The sequence below is a fragment of the Astyanax mexicanus genome, chromosome 2, assembly GCF_023375975.1.
Source record: "Astyanax mexicanus isolate ESR-SI-001 chromosome 2, AstMex3_surface, whole genome shotgun sequence".
NCBI classification, from domain to species: domain Eukaryota; kingdom Metazoa; phylum Chordata; class Actinopteri; order Characiformes; family Acestrorhamphidae; genus Astyanax; species Astyanax mexicanus.
The window spans coordinates 20,222,501-20,249,804 of NC_064409.1; the positions used below are offsets into that span (position 1 = coordinate 20,222,501).

A 27,304-nucleotide genomic window follows, 5' to 3' on the forward strand; every position below is an offset into this window, starting at 1 on the left:
GTTAACGCAGTGTATAAAGCCGATTAAGATAATGCGCAGAACCCGACACCTGTGCCGGTGGCTCTGCTGTTAGCTTAGTCCGGGACAGCAGTCTTGACTCGGGTTGTTTTAAGCCGGGTAATGTCGGGTGCAAGGGCACTGCCGGAGAAGTGAAAGTGGGTTACGCTAGCTCAGAGAAGTGCACTCAAGCACTTATAGCCAGACATGACAGGGCAGATAGCTGTGCGCTTCCCTCACACTCAGTCATTTCAAATTAATGTGCTTTTGATTTAATCACTTCAGTCAGATACTGGATACAATCAGATCACCTTTTTTGGTGATCAGTTTATTGAGCTCTGCATGCATGAACAGATGATTAGCCAGTGACAGCTGCCAGTTTAAGGAGAAGGCAGAGACATAATAATATAACCCCAGTTCCAGTAAAGTTGGGGCATTGTGTAAAACATAAAAAAGTATAGAATACAATGATTTGTAAATCTCTTTCAACCTATATTCAACTGAATATACTACAAATACAAGATAGTTAATGTTTAAACGGATAAACTTTTGGTTTTTGCAACTATTCACTCTTTTAAAATAAGATACCTGCAAAATCTTCTAAAGAAGTTCAGACAGAAGTTTAGGGCATGTTCAACACTGTGTTAAATCAGCTTTCTTTTTTGAACAATACTTACTTATTTGAATTATGGTTGGGTCATATGATTACAAAAGTCATATTTTGATATGCTAAAGAGAAATGAAATACACAATACGATCTGATGATTGTGTATCAATATTTATTTAAAAACACTAAAACATACAATGCTGGATAAGTAATTGGTAAATATCTAACTGTGCATCTTAATAATATTTATATTTTAATAATTGACATAAGACAGTTCAGGTCTACATGATATATACCTCATGGTCAGGCATGACAGTGCAGTCGGCCTCTTCCCTTCTTTCACACTCAGTGATTTTAAGCCTGTCACTTAAGTCAGATCAACTTTATTGGTGATCAATATATTGAGCTTTGCATACATGAACAGATGATTAGCCAGTGACAGCTGTCAGTTTAGGGGAGAGGTGGTGTCACAATGATGGGCAGTTGGTAGTATACACACACATGTATATGGCTGAATGATATAACTCAACGACTCTTTAGAAATGAGAAATGATGATTTTACAAAACAAAATGATGGATACCTTTACAGAATAAAGTGTGATGTTGAAGTATCAGTATGTATTTGTAACACCAAAACACATCATACTAGATATTGAATTAATACATGTATCTATATGTGTATTTAAGTAATATGTATATTTTAATAGTGAACATAAGGCAGTTGTACTCTTTGACTTTATGATTATGCACTTTTGGTCAGGCATGACAGTGCAGTTAACTCTGTGCTTCTCTCACAATAAAATCTAAAATTAATCTGTCTAAAAATATGCTTTAGAATCAATCAGTCAATCAAATACTGGATACAGTCTGATCACCTTTATTGGTGATCAATATATTGACTTTTAAATGCATGAATAGATAATTAGCCAGTGACAGCTGCCAATTTAGGAAGGAGGTGGAGTCACAGTGATGAATAGGGGAAAGTGAGAGGGAACGTACTCAATGTGGCAATTTAATATATATATATATATATATATATATTAAAATATTTAAATAACTAATAATTATAAATAATGATTTTGTAATATTTAACATGCTGCACATGTTACCATCTGTGTGCAGATTACATCAGAAACAGAACACACACTACCAGTCAAAAGTTTTAGAACACCCCTATTTTTTTGTTGTTCAGTAGCAGTGCTGTAAGACCCAGAAAAGCTGTTTTTTACTGTTTTTGCATTTTAGCAATTCTTCTCCAAGTTCAATGTTGAGCTGAGCTACAGGAGTTTTCATGTTGGTCAGCCAGACTTGACTGTTCCTGTACCAGTTTCCTCTAGCTCCCAACAGTCTTTTGAATGATTTGACTTTATCTGTAATTATCTGTAGTTACAGAGTTTTCTGTACTTCTGTGTCTTTTTAAGTTATTATAATAAAAGTGTGAATGTGTTGTGTGTAAGTGTGTAAATGCTGGAGTAGAGAGTTCAGTAACACCATCTTTTTCACCACTGCTTTACTCCTGCTTTACTAAAGGCATTTTGGAAATTTTAATAGTTTTGTATTCATTTTGACTGTTTGCATGCCAGCTAAAAGTTGTTAACCAATAACTTACAATATACATTTTTTTTTTTCTTCAAAAACGCTGCCATTTTACTGCTAACTTTTCTACCTTTAAGTTTACTAGATTTGTCCCATTTTAAGCTATTTACAAGACCTGAAGAGCTTACAGTATTTTTAACACTATAAGGCACACCAGATTATAAGGCGCACTATCAATGAACTATTTTTATACACAAAGTGCACCAGATTATAAGGCACATTATGCGACACTAGTAATAAACAGGGGTTTCACCATATTTTTCTTCTAATTCAGCGGGTCTTGCTGCTGGGTAGTGGTGGAGAGGTGTAACTAAGCTAAGTAAAGCTAAGCTAAGTAAACAAAACTGTAATTCTCAAAAAAAAAAAACTTTCTTTCGAAGTCAACCGAGTGCTAAATGTAAATCTACACAGATTTCTCTTCTGGAAAATGTTTATTTGGGTGAATTAAAGCGCTTCCATTTACTTACAGTAAGCTTAGATTTACAAATTTCCACTCCACTAAGGCTGGGTGCAGTGACATTAGCATTAGCAGCTAACAACTAGCACTATCCATGGTTAGCATTAGAAAATGCTGCCAGACAGCGCTACACTGAGAGGAACCCTGAGTGTTCTGGTAATCCAGGGAGATATTAGCTAGGAGTTTGTCCCACGTAGCTTGTTTTAACACAGTAAACATGCAGGCTATAGTCCGATATACTCACCTCTGAACGGTGAAAGAGCAACTGGTTAGCAGCTAATGCTAATGCTCTAACTGTGCTCTTGGTTAGCAGAAGGCTACAGGCTGATAATACTCACCTCTAAACAGCGAAAAAGCTTGTGTTAATAATGCTTCAGTCTCAGTGCTGGAGAACTAAACTGAAACTGCTGCACTTCAGCAGAGTGCCTTTACTGTTCCTTACAAACTGACTGATAAAATTCATACATAATGCGCACTAGATTATAAGGCGCACTGACGATTTTTGGGAACATTAAAAGATTTTAAGTGTGCCTTATAGTGTAAAAGGGTGGAAAATTTGTGTGGAAATGTTCTTTTTTCTGTACAATGCTGTAGAAACTTAAGAAATTATAGAAGCCGTTCGATAAATTCATTCCACCACAATATAATATAATGTAGAATTGTCTGGTTAGCTTTGTTTAGTCATCATTTTAAAGGCTGCAATGCATATAATGATTCAGAGCCCTTGTAGTATTCTGCCTTGATTGACGCTAAAAAATTCACCACCATTAATTAAACAATAGTACTGGTTGTAAGGCAATGGTTCTCTATAGAGCTGTGAACATTTGAATGCACATAGTAAATGATCTATTTGAATGGATATTGACGCAATTAGAACCATTTGAATATAAATAAGGTCATTTGCTTGGGAAAGTAATGAAAAAGCAGTTGTATGTTTTTCTGTGTATAAAGAACCTTTGTGAAAAGATAGTACTGCCCAGCATTTTTTGTCCATATTGCTCCACCCTTGCTGACATGCTTTAGCGTGTTTTAAAATGTTTTTTAACCTGTACATGTCTGTTTTTTTAGGAAGTTGCTCACAGAATGCTGTGACCCAAAGAAGATGTTTGCAGTCACCAAAGAAAACTCACCCATCGGCAAGACCCTGTGGTATGACGGCGAGTTCTACCACTACCACACGGTCAGCAATGAGACCTATCCGTTCTTCGTACAGGTAACATTAATTTTTCTACTGTGGATTTAGATTAATGCAAAAGATACAATGTGCAAACATAACAATATAATAGGGTTTACTGTAACACAACATGCCAGATGTCTCAGTATCTCGAAGTTGTAGAGGTTCCTAAAGGAGTCCTGTGATTTTCCATCCCACGACGCTCCGATATTCTCACACCCTGCAGATTTTGTTGTGGTATGGGTGGAGTGCTGGTAGCACGTCCAATAGCATTCCACACATTTACACTTAGGAATAGATCTGGAGATGTGGTTGGCCCTGGAAGCATGATTCTGTTGGAATATTACACTGGAGTGTGCGTTCAGAATAAGGTTGGGCCACTGCATGATTCGTACGGTCATGAAAAACCTGGAAAAGGCATGGAATTTGAAAATGGTCTACAAATCATTGTGTTTCACTTTATAGATGGAGAAAATTTATTTTGAGCTAACAAATGCATTAGCTCAGACTTAATTCAGTAATTTTAACCTACACAATTTTATTATTAAAAATTGTATGTCAACATTTTATCTGACTCATTTTATCTGATTCATCAGGCCTACTATATTCAATTTTGATTCTAGTTTTAGTTGATTTTTAGTTTTATTGTCCATGTCTGCACTGCTGTTTTAAAAATCAAATGGTCATGAAAATTTGCCTTGAAGGCATGGAAACGTCATGGAAATGTATTGATTAAAATATGTATGAACCCTGCCACTGGTTGTAGGACCTCATTTATGTAACTTTGGGCTGCCAAAGTGCTTGTAATGAAGACCAAAAGTGATCTGGATTTGTACAGAGTTGCTCCCCACATCATATAACACCAGACCTTCTGGATGTGTGATGCATGACATCAAAATGTTGATCTTGGTGCGTGGCGCTGCAGAGTGCTGTGTAAAACAGCACCGCCAAAGAAGCAGATACAGCTTGCTAGCTAATGCTATCCAGTTAGCATAACAAGCCAATACACTGAAGTGACAGTAGCTTAGCTCTGTGCAGTCAAACACTCTGTCCTGCCTGGAAAGAAATGTAAATAGCACTTTATCTGAGGAGCTCCTGCTGCTGTTCCTCCCTGAGTGTTTTATCAGAGTAAAATAGAAAAACAACAGCAAACAGAAATTATTCACTCAGAAAAGAGACAAATAAAATTGTGCAATCAATCCACAGCTCTGTAAAAAAAAGTTCCTCTTGTCCCCCAAACAAGCCCAGAATCAATCCTGGATACAGAATCATTAATTAAGCTCATTAATTAAGTGATAAAACTCCCTAAAACTCTGGATAACAGGGGCAAATAAACTTCAAGAGCAGTAACTTTATCCCTTTTATCTATATTAATATTAAATACACACCTGTATATTTTATTTGTTTTAACAGCAAACAGTTTTTTTCTGATAGATACTCTGAGCTGATTGGTTTGTGAACTGATGCTGGAGTTACAGCTTGAGCATGTTTAAAAGACTTAACCTGCTTTAAGCTTAAAACCTTAAAAATTATAGCCGAATTTCTGAAACATTTGATATGGCTCTGGATTGAGGACACAATATATTATATTTCAGTATAAAAAATTACATTTATAAACTCTTATTTTGCTTAATTACAAAGTGTCCTTCACATTGAAACAGCCTTTTATAGTATTGAGACTGTGAAATAGGAGGTTAGTCATTTTGCATGTTGCTTGTTTCTCTTTGACCTGAAACTTTAGAGAAGTGTCGATGTGTTTGATGCAATCTTGGGTTTTTTTCACAAAAGAGTTTTGTTTTTACAGTCTCAGAATCACTTCCAGAATTCACGCGTTCAGTATCAGCCCAGAATATTGGTCTATGATATTTGCAACAAATTGTATTCTGTCTTTAGTTACATTATGTTACATTTAGTCATTTTGCATAGTGCCTCAACTTTTTGGAATTTGGGTAGTGCAAATAAGTCGCTCCATTTGAATGTGGTTATTTTAATTGAGCAACATTGTGCTTGCTTTTAGATGTTCATGTGTTCACCTCATTTGATTTACTTCATTTCCTTCAGTTTATTAATAAATGCCTCATTAGCAGTGCTTCAGATCCTCAGACCTTAATGACTAGATATGGTGCAGCTTCACAGTAGAGCTAAGCAGAGGTGGACTGTAGGGTTTGATGAAAGCCTGATATTAAGATCTGTTGTGAGATCGGGGTGTTTTTTTCCTATGCATGACATTAGAACGCATGCTTAAAATTTGAGCATTTAAAAAAAAAAACAGAATATGTACTTCCATAGATTTTGCACTATAAGGCGCACCGGATAATAAGGCACATTATGCAACACTAGTTAGGAACAGGGGTGCTGCCATATTTTCCTTCTAATGCAGCAGGTCTCCTCGCTGGGTAGCTAAGCTAAGTTAAGTAAACAAAACTTAATTCTTAAAAAAAACATTTTCCTTTAAAGCCAAACAAACACTGGATTTTAAAGAGTTAGGGCTTAGCGTGATTAGCAGGCAATGCTAATGCTTGTCTATCAGTGCTAGTCGGGGTTAGTATCAGGAAACAGTACGTTATACTCGCCACTGAGCGGCGAAAGAGCTAGTGATTAGCACAATTAGCGGCTAATGCTAATACAATACTGAATATATATATACTGCTACCTGAGTAATGAATGTAAATACTTTGACACCTTTGCTGCTAGAAAAAAGTTAAAGTTGTATTCAGTATAATATTCTTTGAGTCAACAAACTGTTTATTTTTTGTCTATTTTAAATGAATCTAACAAAAATAAAGTAATATAGAAATAACTGGATGTAGAAAATTGCTGGGATACAGAAACAAAGTGGAGGAGAAGTTACGGGCTACGGGTTAAGGGCTGCTTACTCAATCAGTTCACACTCAGTGACACAACAGAATACAAATTTACTCAATAAATATAAAAAATGTACACATTTAAATGTCTTCTGGGCATTTAAATCACATTTAAATCCCATGTTTTGCTGTTTTTATCGTTGTGAAGATATACAGAAAATTAGGAACAGGAGAATAATTGTTGACTAATTGGCTAATCTGAAAACTAATCATCAGAATATTTGACTACCAAAATAATCATTGATTGCAGCCTTAAATTGCAAAATATAATAAAGTAGAAGCACTTTAAAATAACAGCAATGAACCTCAACTAAGTCAGAGAATTCTGTACATTCAGTAAATGTATGTGTGAAGGCGTTCCCTTCCTCTCAGAGGAAATGAGTTGGCACAACTTCCCACTATCGTATCGTGTTTCTGGAAGAGAAGCAGCAGTTCTGAACAAAACGAGCACTACTCCTTCTGTTACAGACCTGCTGAGTAAAAAAAAATACTATTTCCAGTACCAGTCAAAAATGTGGACACACCTCTTCTCATTCAATGTGTTTTCTTTCTTTTCTTGCTTTTTTACATTGTATATATATATTGTAAATATTATAGACCTAAATAAAGCTATACATGGACATATGCAGAATTATTTAGTTAACAAAAAGTGTTAAGCAAACCACAATATCTTTTATAATTTAGATATTTCTAAGTAGCACATTTAGCTTTGAGGACAGATCTGCACACTCTTGGTATTTTAATCTCAGTGTCTTCATGAGGGAGAGTCACCTGGAATAGTTTTCTCAGCATCTTGAAGGAGTTTCTGGAGGTGCTGAACGATAGTTGCTGCTTTTTCTTCATGCTGTGAAGCTCCAGCTCATCCCAAACCATCTCAAATCACCTCTACAGTGTAAATTAAATACAATTAAATAAGGTCAAATCATTCAAATAAAGAAAATCATTCAATGATCATGTGGTCTCCAAACATTTTACTGGTGCTATAAATGCCTGAAAAAAAGTGAATAGCTTTCATTTTATTTATTTATTTTTTTTAGCATGCAACAGCTTTACACCTTCAGAATGTTGTTAATAAAATATGCATTCTTGGTACAGATTATTCATAAACCTTCTTTCAGTGAGTAATGGGTGATAATCTGATAACAGTAGAAAGCAGAACAGTGCTGTGGAAAAGTTTAGTTTTAGGCACCCGTGAAAGTCTTACTGGGGCAGAAAGTGTTTTTTAGCTTAGTTAAACACTAATGTTAGAATAAATACAAAATACATTTATATAAATACTAGTTCTTGATTATATATCACTGTGTTGATTAAAGCATCTCCAAATATCAGTCTAGTATTATTTATTATTAGTTCTCATATCATTTTAGCAGCTGGTTAATGGTGGTAAATCAGATGAGCTGTGGATGGAATTGAACACATCCACAGTGGTGTTCCTAAAACAAAGAAATTCTTTTTACTTTTTACTGTATTCATGAAGAGGAAATAAGCAAACCCTTAAATATGGGCATGGCAAAATAAGGTGGATATTACATGTATGTGCATGGATAGATGGAGAAAAATGAAAGAAATCAGAGTAAATGTATTCATGCACTGAGAAATTTAATTACTGAGCTAAAATCCAGCTCCTTCCTAGTCAGATTTCTTTAATCCAGTCTAAGAAGTCTGAATATGCTGTTTGAATGACCTCTTGAACAAATTTGATTGTGACTCAGTTATGGAGTGTATGTAAATACATGTATTGTGGTGTACTTGATGAAACCACACTAAATGATGAGCATAAATGGCCCGGGGAGAGAAGGAACATGCTTAAAGCCACTTCCCCATTCTAATCAAACATTTAACTCGGTTATATATGTACATATATATATTCTCATTATTCTCAGTACAGTCACAAGAATTGTAAAAATACACATCTTCTCTTTCCTCTATGACTTATGACAAACTTTATGCTAGTAGTAGTAGTGTTTCTGAGTGAGGAGAGGGCAAAACATTATAATAAATGCCATTGTTGTGCTTCTGCTACTATTCATGCAAAGCCACATATAATTATTTTAAAAACAGGGTATCTGACAGGTGCCTGGACCTTTTTCTGAATATAACAGCTTTTGCTGGTTATCTGAGCAACCATGATTCTGCTAATCATCTCTAAAATGGTAGATTCACTCACTCAGAATGGAGACTGCACAACAATGCCTGTAGTAAAAGTACTTTTTAGGATGTTTTGTGCTCTTACAAATTCTCAAGAAATACGTACACTGTCACTTTAAGTAGAATAGGAAATATAAGAATTTTAAGAAGGAACAAAAGTGTTTTGTTCCTTCTCAAATCCCAGCCACATAGATTTCACATAGATTTCTCAATATTTGTTCCCTATTTAAGTGGAGTTATGAAATATAAGTATTTTAAAAAGGCACATGCCCAAAGCCGCTCCTTATATCCTCCACAAACAAAATATCCTTATATATTGTTGGAATTTCACGATGAACTGACCAATGAAAATGTTTCAAAATTAGAACAAAATATTTTACATTGACTTCAATTATTAGTTTTTTTTTTTTTTGGCATGAAAGCGAGCACTGGGTGGCATAGTGTTCATAGCAGTTTCAGTTTTAACACATTTCCACCCACATCCCCTCACAGTATGTGATCCCCCCCTCTCAGCCTGTTCATTTCACATAATGAAAGAGACAGAGAGGATGGCACAAGCTGGCACTGTGATTATCTACAGCCTGTTAGGGAGGCATTGGGCTTCATTATACTTGAAAGGCAGCATGTGTGTGTGTGTGTACAGTATATGTATGAAGGACAGGGGAAGAAGGAGAAGATGGGAGTGTCTGTGTCTTAACACCCACATTCCAGCCGGTGGACTCTAGAGGACAACGCAGCACTATGCCTTCCAGAAATAAACAGGCAAGGAAAGGGACACCACAGGGGTCCTGTTCGCCCTGTACTGGGCAGTGAGCCCATGTCTCACACTTAGGGTGAATCCCATTTCTCCCCTTGGCCCTACCCCTTACCCCTACCCCTTCTTTTCGAGTGTAATCCTTCCCCTTGGAACGGAGTTACAAGAGGAAGGGGTAAAATCCTACCCCTAGGAATTGGGACAACCCTTCAAGCACCCGGTGAAAGGTGAATCTTATTGAAAATAGCCTCCATAATATACTAGAAATTGTATATCACAGGTAATGTGTTACAAAAACAATATAATGTGCAAGAATATGGGTCCTCAGTGACAGAGGAATCACTGGTATATCACAATGACGTTTGTCAATGAACAATAAATACATAAATAAATAGCACTGATTTATGACCAGGCTACTAGCGGTGGTGTGTAGGTGACGCTGCTGGGCTGATGTGATGATAGCAGTGGAGCGCTAAAGTTCAGTAGCCTAGCTGCTGGTTAACTAGTTAACTTTAGGGCATTGTATGTGTACAGAAAGGGGGCAGGAGGTGCAGAAATTAATTAATATTGTCCATTCCTTAATTCCTCTGTGATGGGGAGCTGAAATTAGCTCTGATTATTTTTTATTTGATTTATTTTTTCCGTTCCGCCTTAAATGCGGTAGCGCCTGCCGTCTGTTGCACCATTTAAGGTGGAACGGGAAAGTTAGCTAGCTAGCTAGCTACCGAAACGAACTACTAGCGAACCTTTTATGCTTGTTACGAAGAATTCAGCCATAAAACATCAAAACTACACAATAAACTAAGGTAATGCAGTGCTAATTAGGGGTGTCACGATCTCGATATTTTATCGAAATCGAATCGAAATGAGGTCACGATCTCGAGTATCGAAGTCAAAAAGAGGATCGACGATCCCTCCCGCGCGCGCTACGCAAATAGCGCAGCGCGCTACGCAAATGGCGCGGCATCAACACAGCGCATCCTATTCATTTAAATAGAGATAGCCACTGCATGAGCGCAGTCGGCGGGAGTGTGATCACTGTTTTTTATCTGTCCAACGGGGGAGGGGGGGCGGGGGTTGGGCGCGCAGGTTTTGTATCTGTATCTAACGGAGGGGTGGGTGCGCGCAGGTGAGAGCGTGTGAACTCGCTGAAATGCGTGTGTCAGTGTGACTTGAGAACACTGACTATAGATCACAGTGAGGTGGATTAAAAATCTTAAACTTATAATTGACTACACCTGTTGCTTTCCATTGAATTAAAAAAACATCTTTCTCTCAGATAAAGTAAACACAAGCGTGTTTCTGACTAAAATAAAAGCTTTTCAGGAGAGATATAAGTTATGTGTAAATATTTATAAGACAATACCCACATCACTTATCTAACCAGCCTGTACTGATTTCTGCCCCCCAATAATGCTTTCAATAACCTCTTGTAACCCCTGGGAGCCAGGGGTTACACTCTAATAGCCTTTAATAGTCTTCAGTAGCCTTTAAAAGACTTACCTGGCGGCCGTGGTGTGTCCACTAAACTCCGTAGTTATAAACATCCTGAGGTTAGCAGCGCGCTAACTGACCTGTTTATAATGTAATCCGAGCAGTGCCTCCGTGACGCTGCTCTAAACTGCTGCTGTTAGCTGCTTGGGCTGAAAGATGAACTGTAGTGAGCTGTATTATCCGGTTAGTGGGGTTAAAACCTTTATTTGTTTACAGAAACAGTAAAAACGGACTGGCTGAGCTCTGTAGCCCGTGGCTGGGCTGTACTGAAGTAGTGACTGAGTGAAGAGAGCGGGGTGCTGCTGCTGCTAGTGGTTGGATGAAGAACTGCAGCTTCATGTAATGAGCAGTTTCACCAGCCATCCACACACAGCTCTGATAAACTGCTTGTTTTAATAGTGCACACTGTTGCTACCAAAAAAAGTCACTAGATGGCATTACCATATATATCTTAATAAATAATAATAATAATATTTATAATATTTATAATAATAATAATAATAATAATAATAAATATATTATTTAAATTTTATGAGGCATAAAATAATAACAAGAAAAAAAAACAAGAAAATCGAGAATCGAATCGAATCGTGACCCTCAAATCGAAAATGAAATCGAATCGAGGATTTAGAGAATCGTGACACCCCTAGTGCTAATCGTAATTTTTAACATGGAAAATACTTTCTTTGGTCGCTTGTTCCGCCATCTTGCCAGTCATTCTCATACCCCTCGGTACGAAGTGTGGGTCTGGAAAATCTCCGTTTGAAGGGCTAACTAGCCCTACCCCTTACCCCTACCACTTCATCCTAACAGGAATCGGGACACCCCTACCCCTTGACGTGCACGCGCAAAACAGAGGGGTAGGGGTAAGGGGTAGGGCCAAGGGGAGAAATGGGATTCACCCTTACTGTTCCCACAGCTCTCTCAATGCTGTACTGTGCTCATTAGCGAAAAGCACAAAGAATTCAGATTCTAATAATCACATACTCAATACAATCACATCCTCAGTATAATCACATCACTGTCTTAATTACAGTGTCAGGGCCAGACAGGAAGGAGACTGGTGCAGATACAATAAAATAACTTTTATTAAAGTTATAGAGTAAACAGGGGTAGTCAACAGAAACAGGGTCAATACCAAAAATGCACAGTGTAGAGAAACCATACCATAAACGGAGGACAGTCCAGAGTTCATACACGGAAAGGCAGTATCACAGGTTAGGCAAAAATCCAAAGTACAATAAACAGTCCAGGTCATACACGGTAATCCAACACAAGGGAGCAGGCAAAAATCAAAGTCGGTAGAAAACAAAAACAGGATCATACACGGAAAATAGCAAGGGCAAGAGAAACGCTTTGTATTGTAGGATTTACCAAACAGATACTCGGCGAGGTGTGAGCGTGAGCATGGTCCTTAAATACTCTGAGTAATCAGTACTCGGGGCTTCCTGGTGGCGTCATGTGACGTGACATGTGATCGGGAGTGTGTGTTGTGTCATGGAGTGGTGCGTTCTGGGTATTGTAGTTGTTACTGTGAGAATCGCAGATAGAGCTGGATGTGGGAGACACAGACGTGCTTTCAGCACCAGACATGACAGTACCCTCCCCCTGAGGGCCCGGAGCGGAGGCAGAACGGGGCCGACCCCGGCGACGACCACCCGGCGGACAGGGAGTACCGGCGGGAGGTGCAGGTGTCGGAGCGGAGGTGCCAGACAGACGGGGCTCACCAGAGCGAGAAACCCGACGAGTTGGAGCAGAGGAGGTCGGAGGACGCTTGGGACGTCCACGGGGCCTAGGAGCAGGCTTACCAGGAAAACGAGCATGAAACTCCACGAGCAAGGCAGGGTCCAGCACGTCTTTGGCAGCCACCCAACAACGCTCCTCCGGACCATACCCCTCCCAATCGATAAGGTATTGGAGTACACCCCCACGTCTGCGTGAATCCAGCACCTCCCGGACAGAATACGTGGACGACCCCTCCCCCTCCACAGCCGCGGGTGGAACATCAGCCGGTGCAGCGTCAGCGAGCGGACCCGGGACCATAGGCTTGAGGAGAGATACATGGAAAGAATTATTAACACGATACTGAGGGGGTAACTCCACCTTGTAAGTAACTTCATTAATACGTGACAAAATCTTAAGAGGACCAATAAACTTAGGCAGGAGCTTTCTACAACTACCCTCAAACCTAAAGTCCCGGGTAGAGAGCCACACCCGATCTCCTGGTTGGTAGTCTGGGTTGTCACCACGGTGCTTGTCAGCACGCTCCTTGTACACGCGCAGTACCTCAGAGACTTTACGATGCGTGTCTTCCCACACCTGCTCACTGCGCTTCATCCATTCATCCACAGCCGGCACATCAGTGGACACCGCTGTCCAAGGAGCTAGAGGAGGCTGAAAACCCAGAACACACTGAAAGGGGGTGAGGCCAGAGGTAGTGTTAACTAGGGAGTTTTGTGCTATTTCAGCCCAGACGAGGTATTGTGACCAATCAGTGGGATGTTTGAAGCAGTATGTGCGGAGGAATTTCCCGAGTTCCTGATTAACCCTCTCACATTGACCGTTACATGTAGGGTGGAACCCAGAAGTGAGACTGACATGTACACCGAGATGTTCAAAAAATGCCTTCCACACACGAGAAGTAAATTGAGGACCACGGTCAGACAAAATATCTTCGGGGATACCAAAGTGTCTAAATACATGCATATAAATAGCTTGAGCAGTTTGGAAGGCAGTAGGCAGAGCTGGGAATGGAATAAATTTAACCCCTCTAGAGAAACGATCAACAATAGTGAGAACTGTAGTATAACCCTCAGATACAGGCAGATCAGTAACAAAATCAACCGCTATATGCGACCAAGGTCTCTCAGGTACAGGGAGAGGTAGTAGCTTACCGGCTGGAAGGGTTTTAGGCGTTTTACATTGCGCACAGACAGAGCAGGAGGTAACGAAAGAGTGAACATCAGCACGCATAGAATCCCACCAGTAACGGGCAGAGAGTAATTGTAACGTGCGTGTGACACCAGGATGACCAGAGGTTAAAGCGGAATGAGCCCAGGTGATGAGCCTGTCTCGAAACTGAACGGGTACGAACGTTTTACCCTGAGGACAGTCCTCAGAATTGGGCTGATTAGCGTTACTTTGGCGAATCTGATCGTCTAACTCCCATTGAATGGTTGCGATCTGAACAGAGGGAGGAAGAATGCGTTCAGCCTCCTGGGGCTGGGATGCGCTGTCCACAGTGCTGTAAACCCTGGACAGCGCATCAGCTTTAGTATTACGGTTTCCCGGACGGAACGAGATCGAGAAGTTAAATCTAGAGAAAAAAAGAGACCAACGTGCTTGTCTCGGATTAAGTCGTTTAGCCGTGCGGAGGTATTCCAAATTCTTGTGATCAGTATACACAGTGAACGGATGAACGGACCCCTCCAGCCAGTGACGCCATTCTTCTAGAGCTAATTTCACAGCAAGAAGTTCCCTATCCCCTATCCCATAGTTACGCTCCGCAGGGGAAAGCTTGCGTGAGAAGAAGGCTACAGGAAACAATTTGGGTGGCGACCCACTACGCTGAGAGAGAACCGCGCCAACACCCGATTCGGAAGCGTCCACTTCCACTACGAAGGGAAACTCGGGATTAGGGTGCCTAAGTACAGGTGCTGAAGTGAACGCAGCTTTCAGCTCACTGAAAGCGCGATCTGCTTCGGTGGACCACTTCAGGATTTTAGCAGCCCCCTTAGTGAGAGCAGTCAGGGGCGCAGCAATGGAGCTAAAGTTACGGATGAACCGCCTATAAAAATTAGCGAAGCCAAGGAATCGCTGGAGTTCTTTAATGGTCTGGGGCACTGGCCAATTAGTAACGGCAGTTACTTTCTCATCGTCCATAAGGACACCGGAGGAACTGATAACGTAGCCGAGAAATGTGACCCTTTGAGTGTGGAACTCACATTTCTCGGCTTTGGCAAACAGACTATGTTCTCTCAGGCGTTGGAGAACTTGGCGGACATGCTGAATGTGTGTGGGGAGATCTGGTGAATAGATAAGGATATCGTCTATAAAAAGGACAACAGAGTGATTAATGAGATCGCGAAATATGTCATTCATAAACGACTGGAATATAGCTGGGGCGTTAGCGAGACCGTAGCTCATGACCAGGTATTCATAGTGGCCGTTGGTGGTGGAAAACGCCGTTTTCCATTCGTCACCTTCCCTGATGCGAATGAGATTATAAGCGCTACGGAGGTCGAGTTTGGTGAAGTACACGGCATTACGTAACTGTTCGAGAGCTGCTGGGATTAACGGGAGCGGGTAAGCGAACTTTTTCGTAATGTCGTTTAAGCCTCTGTAATCTATGCAGGGTCTCAAACCCCCATCCTTCTTCTTCACGAAGAAGAAACCTGAACCAACTGGGGATTTGGATGGGCGAATGAAACCCTGCGCAAGAGCTTCACTAACATACTCTTCCATAGCCTTCTCCTCATCACGAGACAATGGGTACACACGAGCTTTGGGCAGTACAGAACCCTCTATTAAATCAATAGAGCAATCATAGGGGCGATGCGGAGGTAACTCGGTAGCTTTAGCTTTACTAAACACATCAGAAAAATCATAGTACTCGGAGGGAATATCAGGGGTATCTACAGAATTAGGGCTTTCGACAGAGGTAGATTGCAAAGAGAGTGAAATTAAAGATAAACAGTTCTCACGACAGAAAGGAGACCAGGCAGTGATGTCTCCCAGGCTCCATGAAATGACGGGGTCGTGTGTCTTTAGCCATGGCGCTCCCAAAACCAGTGGATGTTCTGTGCGTGGGAGCACATAGAGAGAGAGCTGTTCCACATGTAGAGCGCTGGCTTGAAGGGTGAGAGGAAGAGTCTGCAGGGTCACAGGTTTGGAGCGTACAGTCTCTCCATCGATGGCATGGATGGAGATCGACTTGGAGAGAACTTTCGTGGGTATGGCGTGCTCCTCCACCAAATCCAGGCTGATAAAGTTCCCCTCCGACCCAGAATCTACAAGCGCTGAGACACAAAAAACATCCGTTGGAGTGGTAATAATAACAGGCAACACGAAACATTTTTCTTTAAGTTTAGAAACAGGGGTACATACCACGTTAGCGCGTGGAGTACTCTCCACGCGCTGTCCCAGAGCAGACGCTTGAGCAGAATTGGGCCGGAGTTCACAGTTAGCCCTTAGATGATCTGGACCACCACAATAGAGGCACAGGTGAAGGCGTATGCGACGCTGCCTCTCAGCGACGGATAGTCTGGATCGTGTGATGTCCATGGGCTCAGGGCTGGGTGCAGGCGCAAATTCCGGAACTGGATTCCCGGACTGGAGTAGTGCAGGGCGAACCGCAGGAGTGTGGCTAACAGCTTTGGGCTTACGGGAAAGGAGCTGATCCAGACGGATAGACAGAGCGATCAGCTGATCCAGGGTGAGTGAGTCGTCCTTGCATGCAAGTTCTCTTTGAATCTCAGGGTTAAGTCCGTGTCGAAACATGGAGATGAGAGCAGGGTCGTTCCAACCGCTGCTAGCAGCTAACGTACGGAACTCCAGAGCAAAGGCTGCCACAGATAGTTTACCTTGCTTCAAGGTAATCAGAAGCTCTCCACTAGATTGCCCATAGCGTGTATGATCAAAAACGCTGCGAAAAATAGACAAAAAAGTGTCGTAGCTGGATTCAGAAATGTTCTCCCAAATAGCTGTAGCCCAGTCCAAAGCCTTGCCAGACAGTCGAGAAATTATAAACCCGATTTTAGCTTTATCAGAAGCAGGAGGCGAGTTGCTAAAAAACACGGAGCACTGGAGCAGAAACCCATTACATTTCTCAGGGTTTCCGTCATAGACTTCGGGTTTACACACAGCGAAAAAGGGAGTAGTGGTTTTGTTAGGGCTGGCTACAGGACTAACCACTGGGCTAGGGTTCTGGGTGGACAAACCCCGGAGGTGACTCATAATCTCGGCTAGCTGCTGCTGTTGGTTAACCTGGTGGCGTGCTAGCTCGTCAACAGCTTGGGTCACACCAGCGAGCGTTTGCTGGTGCTGACCTAAAAGCCGACCCTGGTTAGCCAAACCAGACTTAATAGACTCTGTATCCGCAGTCTCTGTCATTACGGCCGAGTATCTTGTCAGGGCCAGACAGGAAGGAGACTGGTGCAGATACAATAAAATAACTTTTATTAAAGTTATAGAGTAAACAGGGGTAGTCAACAGAAACAGGGTCAATACCAAAAATGCACAGTGTAGAGAAACCATACCATAAACGGAGGACAGTCCAGAGTTCATACACGGAAAGGCAGTATCACAGGTTAGGCAAAAATCCAAAGTACAATAAACAGTCCAGGTCATACACGGTAATCCAACACAAGGGAGCAGGCAAAAATCAAAGTCGGTAGAAAACAAAAACAGGATCATACACGGAAAATAGCAAGGGCAAGAGAAACGCTTTGTATTGTAGGATTTACCAAACAGATACTCGGCGAGGTGTGAGCGTGAGCATGGTCCTTAAATACTCTGAGTAATCAGTACTCGGGGCTTCCTGGTGGCGTCATGTGACGTGACATGTGATCGGGAGTGTGTGTTGTGTCATGGAGTGGTGCGTTCTGGGTATTGTAGTTGTTACTGTGAGAATCGCAGATAGAGCTGGATGTGGGAGACACAGACGTGCTTTCAGCACCAGACATGACATACAGTTACAGTTTCAGTACAATCACAGTCTCAACTCTGTCACAGTGTCAGTACAATCACAGTCTCAATTCTGTCACAGTTTCAGTACAATTACAGTCTCAACTCTGTCAAAGTTTCAGTACAATCACAGTCTTAACTCTGTCACAATTCCAGTACAATCAGTCTCAACTCTGTCACAGTTTCAGTACAATCACAGTCTCAACTCTGTTACAGTTTCAGTACAATCACAGTCTCAACTCTGTTACAGTTTCAGTACAATCACAGTCTCAACTCTGTCACAGTTTCAGTACAATCACAGTCTCAACACAATTACAGTCTCTACTCTCACAGTCTCAACACTATTACAGTCTTAACACAGTCAGAGTCTAAATACAATTTTAGTCTCAACACAATCACAGTCTAAGTTCTGTCACAGTTTCAGTAAAATCACAGTCTCAACACAATCACATCTTCAATACAATCACAGTCTCGGTTCTGTCACAGTTTCAGTAAAATCACAGTCTCAACACAATCACAGTCTAAGTTCTGTCACAGTTTCAGTAAAATCACAGTCTCAACACAATCACATCTTCAATACAATCACAGTCTCAGTACAGTCACAGACTCAATATAATCACAGTCTTAATACAGTCACAGACTCAATATGATCACAGTCTCAGTACAGTCACAGACTTAATATAATCACAGTCTCAGTACAGTCACAGACTCAAAATAACCACAGTCTCAGTACAGTTACACTCTCAATATAACCACAGTCTTAGTACAGTCACAGACTCAATATGATCACAGTCTCAGTACAGTCACAGTCTCAATATAATAACAGTCTCAGTACAGTCACAGTCTCAAAATGATCACAGTCTCAGTACAGTCACAGACTCAATATAATCACAGTCTCAGTGCAGTCACAATCTCAATATGATCACAGTCTCAGTACAGTCACAGACTCAATATAATCACAGTCTCAGTGCAGTCACAATCTCAATATGATCACAGTCTCCATAGAGTCACAGACTCAATATAATTAGTCTCAGTACAGTCACAGTCTCAATTTAATCCCAGTCTCAGTACAGTCACAGACTCAATATAATCACAGTCTCAGTACAGTCACAGACTCAATATAATCACAGTCTCAGTACAGTCACAGACTTAATATAATCAGTCTCAGTACAGTCACAGACTCAATATAATCACAGTCTCAGTACAGTCACAGACTCAATATGATCACAGTCTCAGTACAGTCACAGACTCAATATAATCACAGTCTCAGTACAGTCACAGACTTAATATAATCAGTCTCAGTACAGTCACAGACTCAATATAATCACAGTCTCAGTACAGTCACAGACTCAATATAATCACAGTCTCAGTACAGTCACAGACTTAATATAATCAGTCTCAGTACAATCACAGACTCAATATGATCACAGTCTCAGTACAATCACAGACTCAATATGATCACAGTCTCAGTACAGTCACACACTCAATATGATCACAGTCTCAGTACAGTCACAGACTCAATATAATCACAGTCTCAGTACAGTCACAGACTCAATATAATCACAATCTCAGTACAGTCACAGACTCAATATAATCACAGTCTCAGTACAGTTACACTCTCAATATAATCACAGTCTTAGTACAGTCACAGACTCAATATGATCACAGTCTCAGTACAGTCACAGACTTAATATAATAACAGTCTCAGTACAGTCACAGACTCAATATAATCACAGTCTCAGTACAGTCACAGACTCAATATAATCACAGTCTCAGTACAGTCACAGACTCAATATAATCACAATCTCAGTACAGTCACAGACTCAATATAATCACAGTCTCAGTACAGTCACATATTTAATATAATCACAGTCTCAGTACAGTCACAGACTCAATATAATCACAGTCTCAGTACAGTCACAGACTCAATATAATCACAATCTCAGTACAGTCACAGACTCAATATAATCACAGTCTCAGTACAGTCACAGACTCAATATAATCACAATCTCAGTACAGTCACAGACTCAATATAATCACAGTCTCAGTACAGTCACAGACTCAATATAATCACAGTCTCAGTACAGTCACAGACTCAATATAATCACAGTCTCAGTACAGTCACAGACTCAATATAATCACAGTCTCAGTACAGTCACAGACTTAATATAATCAGTCTCAGTACAGTCACAGACTTAATATAATCAGTCTCAGTACAGTCACAGACTCAATATAATCACAGTCACAGACTTGGTGAATAAATGTCTGCATTCTCTCAGTGCTGCAGAAAAGCTTGTAATTGCTAATGGCTCCTCTGCTGTGTGTCTGTCCTTGTTCTCCTTGGTTTTATTGATGCAGACTATGAAGTCATGAAGATGTTCCTGGATATCACTGAGGGTCTTATGTTTCATCAGTGATGGCATTGTAGGGGGCAGGTAACAGGATGTGTAGAGCACTGCAGATCAGCATGTTTACAACAAGGAAAAGCGAGGAAACACACTTCTGCTTCCTGGCAGAAATAACCTCAGTCCTGTGACTAATGACATCCTGGAAACATCCTTATGTACCCTGTCTTGTAGGAAAAAGACAAATAAGAGATATTATCATGAGTTTTTTTATTCTTGCTTCTGTGCAGGTTCAAATCATGAACAATTTATTACTTATAAACAAAACACCTTATTGTGATGGATAATACATAGAACTGAGAAGTTTAACATTTTATACAAATCTGATACACAGCACGAGCATAACATTATGACCACACTCTGGTTTCTAAGCCCCATTATTATTTGGGTGTTGGGTAATTTTTATTCTCAGCACCTCAGTGACTGTACTGGCATGGTGGTGGTGGTGGTGTATGATGTGTTAGTGTGTGTTGTGCTGGTATGATTGGATCAGACACAGCAGTGCTGCTAGAGTTTTTAAACATATCAATGTTGCCACTGGACTGAAAATAGTCTTCAAATAGAAATAGACTTCACAATAGTCATATTTACTTACTACTGTTCAGTAGAGCTTTGTAGTGAGTTTATCAGTCACTACCTGTGTTAGTTTTGAACACTATTTTGTACATTTCACCAAGAGAATTACTTTTCTCAACTCTTTAAATGATAAAGATTTGTCTACTGGAACTGTTATGTCAAGTCAGAAGATTATAAGCACATTTTTATTTTGATACAGTTTTTAGTTAGTAAGAAAAATTGACATTTGTTTAATTGACTACTTAATATTTGACAATTTACTTTTCCAAGTGTAAAGAAAGGGCTAAAGTACATGCTCTGCAGTCTCTTTCTATCATGTCTCTTGCCTCTTTCCCTCCCATCGCTTCCTTGGGCACTATTTTTGTCCTGTCACCCACTGTCTTTTCTTTCTCTTTTAGTCTGGTACAGTCTGTTCTCCTATTGCCCTCCCTCTTCACCTCCCTCTTCACCTCTCCCTCTTCATCTTTTTCTTCTTTTTAAATTTCATTTTTCTGTCTCTGTGCTTTTTCAAAATGTACTTTTTTAAGAGAGAAATTTCACACAGATTAACTACATTATTTGACACCAGTTTATATTACACCAGTTACTGCTGAAAGCATATAAATACAAGACTAAACTGTACTGGGGTGTACGATATAGACAAAAAAATCACTATGCACCTATATTACTTTGCCTCACTCTGCCTCGCTCTGTCTTGCTCTAATCTCTCTACCTTGCTCTGCTTCAATCTACCTCATTCTAGTCTCATTCTACTTCACTCAGCCTCTCTTTGACTAACTTTGCCTTGCTCTGCTTTGCTCTGCCTCGCTCTGCCTTGATATGTCTTGCTCTACTCCCTCTACATCGCTCGTCCCGTCTTGCTCTACTCTCTGCCTCGTTCTACCTCACTCTGTCTTGCTCTACTCTCTTTACCTTGTACTGTCTTGCTCTGCTTTCTCTACCTCGCTCTGGCTCGCTCTACTCTCGCTGTCTCACCCTACCTTGCTCTGCCTTACTCTACTCTCTCTACCTCACCCTACCTCGCTCTGTCTTGCTCTGCTTTCTCTACCTCACTCTACCTCCCTCTAACTTGCTCTACTCTCTCTACCTCGCTCTGTCTTTTTCTATTCTCTCTACCTCACTCTACCTCGCTCTGCCTTACTCTACTCTCTCTACCTCACTCTACCTCGCTCTGTCTTACTCTACTCTCTCTACCTCACCCTACCTCGCTCTGTCTTGCTCTGCTTTCTCTACCTCACTCTACCTCCCTCTAACTTGCTCTCTACCTTGCTGTCTCACTCTGTCTTGCTCTACTCTCTATGTCTGGCTCTGTCTTGCGCTACACTGTCTACCTCGCTCTGCCTCTGTGTCTTGCTCTACACTCTCTACCTCGCTCTGCCTCTATGCGTCTTGCTTTACTCTCTCTACCTTGCTCTGCCTCAATCTGTCTTGCTCTATTTCTATACCTCGCTTTGTCTCGCTCTGTCTTGCTCTAATCTCTCTACCTCACTCTACCTCGCTCTGCCTTACTCTTCTATCTCTACCTCGCTCTGCTTCGCTCTTTCTTGCTCTACTCTCGCTACCTCACTCTGCCTCACTCTGTCTTGCTCTACTCTCGCTACATCACTCTGCCTCACTCTGTCTTGCTCTACTCTCGCTACATCACTCTGCCTCACTCTGTCTTGCTCTACTCTCGCTACCTCACTCTGCCTCACTCTGTCTTGCTCTACTCTCGCTACCTCACTCTGCCTCACTCTGTCTTGCTCTACTCTCTCTACCTCCCTCTGCCTCCCTCTAACTTGCTTTAATCTCTACCTTGCTCTGCCTCGCTCTGTCTCACTCTACTCTTTCTTCCTCACTCTGCCTCCCTCTGTTTCGCTCTACTCTTTCTTCCTCACTCCTCCACTCTCTACGTTGCTCTGCTTCACTCTACCTCATTCTGCCTCGCTCTGTCTCACTCTACTCTTTCTTCCTCACTCTGCCTCGATCCGTCTTGCTCTACTCTCTCTACCTCACTCCTCCACTCTCTACCTTGCTCTGCTTCACTCTACCTCATTCTGCCTCACTCTGTCTCACTCTACCTCACTAGACTCTAGCTCAAGCCTCTCTTTGACTAACTTTGCCTAGCTCTGCTTTGCTCTGATCTTTCTCTACTTCACTGTACCTCACTCTGCCTTGCTCTACCTCGCTCTACTTTAGTTTACCTCACTTCACCTCATTTTGCCTCACTCTGCCTCCAGTCTTGTTAGTTATATCACGTGAGTGGGTACGTAAATAGTGTAAAAAGTCCCCTCTGTTGTTTTGTGCTGGATATGCAGTTTGCATTTACTGTAATTCACCATGTTATTACTCTGTGACGACAACTCTTTTAATGTGAATATCGTAAAAACTCTTATTGCAATAACAATAAAAATAGTATTTATCTCTCAGCCTTGCTGAGTACTGTACACATTCACCTACTCTTCCCAGTAGTGCATCAGTCCCTCTTTCATCACCCCCTTCCAACCCCCATCATCACCACCCCTATTGTATTGCTGAGAATGAAGCTTCATTCAGAGCTCTGCAGTTAAAGAAAGAGGAAAACAGTGTGCGTCTGTGTGTGTGTGTGAGGGGGGAGGGGTGGGCCCTCTGGAATAATGAGCTCAAATGTTTTCTGCCAGGTTGTATTGAAGCACTGCCCAGCCCCTGATCAAACTGACTACTGTCAGTCTTTGTGTGTCTGTCTAACTGTCTGGGTAACAGGAGCTTCAACTGAAGAGTGAATCACATGAAAGTGCAAATCTTAATCAGCTACATTCTTTAAAACAAAGGATTTTTAAGGTTCCATAAAAAACTTGCACTTGATTATACAGCTCTGGAAAAAAATAAGAGACCACTTAAAAATGATGAGTTTCTTTGATTTTACCAAATTGAAAACCTGGAATATAATCAAGAGGAAGATGGATGATCACAAGCCATCTAAACCAAGCTGAACTGCTTGAATTTTTAAACCAGGAGAGACAGTTATCCAAAAGCATTGTGTAAGACTGGTGGAGGAGAACATGCCAAGATGCATGAAAACTGTGATTAAAAACCAAGGTTATTCCACCAAATATTGATTTCTGAACGTGTTTTCTTTGCGTTATTCGGTCTGAAAGCTCTGCATTATCAATCATTTTTGTTGGTGTAAACATGTTCAGAGTTATGTGCAATTTCACAAATAACACAAATAGTGTTTGTGTAGTCAGAATTCGAAATGACCCAAAATACACCTCATCCTGAACTCCCCAACTCACTACAAAATATTGGATGCAGCTCCATCATTTCAATGTACAGTTCCACTGTGTAGGTCCTGTACCATGACATTTGGCATGTTAGAGTAAAAATGACTTGCCCTGTTGAATATGCCCTGTGTGTGTGTGTGTGTGTGTGTGTGAGTGTGTGTGCAGGCTGCGCTGAAATGGTTGAAACCCTGCTGTTTCAGGTGATAAGCAGCTCAGATAAGCACAGCTTCACAAATGGACTTGCATTTACATGGAGATTTGGGCTGGTGTGTGTGTGTGCGTGTGTGTGTGTGTGTGTGTGTGTGTGTGTGTGCGTGTTTTTGTCAGAATCTCCCTCTCTTTATTATGTGTCCTGGTTGTGTAATGACTGCTGCTTTTTGGTTGCCAGGATACTCCGCTGCAGCTGCCACTGAAGAAGTGCTCGGTGGTGGGGAACGGTGGCGTTCTGAAGAACAGCGGCTGTGGCAAAGACATTGACCAGGCTGACTTCGTCATGAGGTAAACCAGCTTCCTGTCTATCTGAACATTTGAGCCCTCTGAATGAGCTGTGTCTGCCAAACAGAAGAGCACATAAAGAACACTGAGGCCTGTGTCTGGTCTGGAGTTCACAGAAATTAACCCTCTCCAGAGATTCGCCGAACTCACCGTCCGTCTCCATCTATTATGTTTCTATTAACCCATTACACAATTGTGAAAATTAAACCTACCTAAAACATTTCATTTTCTAAGTGCTACATATGTTTTTATTCATCTCAGACCCAGCTTCAACAGTATGAACGACGCAAAATTGTCATTAACCCCTAACCCCTTAAAATCCCTTGTCTTGTATAAAGGCTACAGGTGTAGGTGATTCAAAACTCCCCTTTTCTGCAGTAAAATAACTAGGGCTGGGGCGACGCATCGACATAATCGACGTCATCGATTACGAAAATACATCGATTTGCATAACGTGCGTCGGCGCGTCGTAAATATGATCAGAACTATGTTAATTAACACGGTAACATAGAAGCATAGAACTATTATTTAATTAAAATGATTTTTAAGAACAGCTAAACACAGTTCTGCAAGTCAAACGCGGAGGAGTTCACGTGCGAGAGAGAGAGAGAGAGAGACACACACACACAGAGAGAGAGAGAGAGAGAGAGAGAGAGAGAGAGACACACACAGAGAGAGAGAGAGAGAGAGAGAGAGAGAGAGAGAGAGAGAGAGATTCGCTTGTTCTGGTGAGAGCTCATATTCTAGTCCCATACATAATTCGGCAGCTCCCTCAGTGTTTTCTGCCGTATTTTGCGGCTAACGCGAGCGCTTACAACTGACACCGCGCACCGCGAGGTGCCGCCGCGTTTGTGCCGAATCCGACTCTCTGCTGAATCTGACTCCCGCTTCGCGGACAGAATCGGCACAACACCCCCGCTGTAGAACTGCGGTAGTGAAAACAGCGCTTATAAATAAATTAGTTTAGTTTCACTTTCAGTTTTCGTTATTTTTTTTTTTTTTTTACATAAAAATATAATTAAAAAACAGACGCCTACATCTCGGACTATTTTCTGGAGCCCGGGTCGGATTTCGGGTCGGACCTCGGGTCATGTCGGGTTCGGGCAGAGGAGAGCATGGACTCCGGAGAGCAATCTCCAGCTACAAAAAAACGCCAGCGGGCATCTAAAGTTTGGGAGCATTTCACGCAAAAGGGCAACAATGTGGTCCTCTGCCATACGTGCAAAAGGAGCACTTGAAGCGCACACATCCATGAGCACTATGTCAACAGGGTCACACAGTAAGTTACCGTTTACATCAGGGTCTCCGCGGGTGTCCTTAAAAAGACTTAAGGCTGTCTACCAAAGGTTTTAAACCTGCCACAGGCAGAAATTATACATTTTTGGTTTATATTTGTGCATGGCATTTCGCAGATTCCAGAAACAGTAGCATTATTCATAAGTTCAGGTGTTTAGCTAAGCTAGCTGCCTTAAGTTATTTTAGCTAGCGCCGTCGGCGTTGCGGTGTTACACCGTTTTCTGTCACCGTCGGAATTTTGTGACCAGTGCTCACAGTTATGAGCGTTCATTGGCAAAACAGAAGCTTTCTATACCTACACCTTACCCTCAGCCCTAAACTTAACCGTTTTGGCCAGTCGGGGTAAACATTAGAAACGAACACGTTTCGAATCGGCCAGTGCACCGGTCTGCTGAGAACTACTTGCCCGTGGTCACAAAATCTAGCGGTCACAGAAAACAGTGCAACACACGGTTGTGGTGTATGGGAGCTTATCCATTTTTAGCGTTAAAGATCTAAACGTGTTGTACATGTAAGTGATTATAAGTGTGGGGTTTGGTTTAGTAGGCTTGTGTTGTTGTTGTTGTTATTATATATTAATATAGTAATTTATCGTTTGCTTTAAAACGTAAAATAATAATTATTTAAATATGTTTCTCAATAAATAGATTAGTCGACTAATCGAAAAAAATAATCGTTAGAATAATCGTTTAAAAAATAATCGTTAGGGACAGCCCTAAAAATAACTTATTTACACTCTGAAAATTTGAGGGCTTTGAAATCTCCTAAAGGACACTTGAAAATGCTGCCTATTTTCTCTCTACTCCACTTAATAATTCCAGATAAGTAACAGGAATCAACCCAAATTCTGCAGGTTTTAAAAAACTATACGAGTGTAACAAAACTAAAGGTTTGGAGCGCATGAACTGTTTGATTTGTATTCAGGAAAATATTGATTTTAAAATGAAGGTCAGGAAAAAGCCAATTTTATCCTTTTATTCATTATATTTTGACATTATATTTAGTAGATTTACTTAAATGTTATTTATACTTTCTATTGCAATTATAATTATGATTTTCAGTAATGTTCCTTATCAAGCATGAAAGCTTTTTATGTAATGCTTAAATAGTGTAATGTCAGACAGACCATTGACAAAAATCCTGGCCTCTTATAGGGCGTTAACAGGCCAGGAATTTTGTCAATTGTCTGCCTGACATTACACCACTAAATCTTAAGGATTTGTATTCAAGCATTACATAAAAAAGCTTTCATATTAGATAAGGAACATTACTGAAAAGGCCTTATTGTAATTGTAATAGAAAAAGTTAATCTGCGAATGTCAAAATATAATGAATAAAATCATAAAACTGGCTTTTTCCTGAACTTCATTTAAAAATCTATATTTTTCTGAATACAAATCAAACAGTTCATGTCCTCCAAACCCTTAGTTTCATTATGTTTGTCTAGTTTTTAAGTCTATTTTTAAACATGCAGAATTTGAGTTAATTCCTGTTGCTGTGGAATTATTAAGTGGT

The 27,304-nt window shown here is 40.9% G+C and overlaps 1 protein-coding gene across 1 annotated transcript in view; it reads left to right on the forward strand.

Annotated features, from left to right (window-relative positions):
* st8sia1 (ST8 alpha-N-acetyl-neuraminide alpha-2,8-sialyltransferase 1) overlaps positions 1-27,304 on the forward strand; it is a 45,473-nt gene that overhangs the window by 3,460 nt on the left and 14,709 nt on the right. The window contains exons 2-3 of the mRNA XM_007234959.4: positions 3,726-3,870; positions 24,387-24,496. Of these exons, the coding sequence (XP_007235021.2) occupies positions 3,726-3,870; positions 24,387-24,496 (255 nt within the window). The remainder of the gene's footprint in view (positions 1-3,725; positions 3,871-24,386; positions 24,497-27,304) is intronic.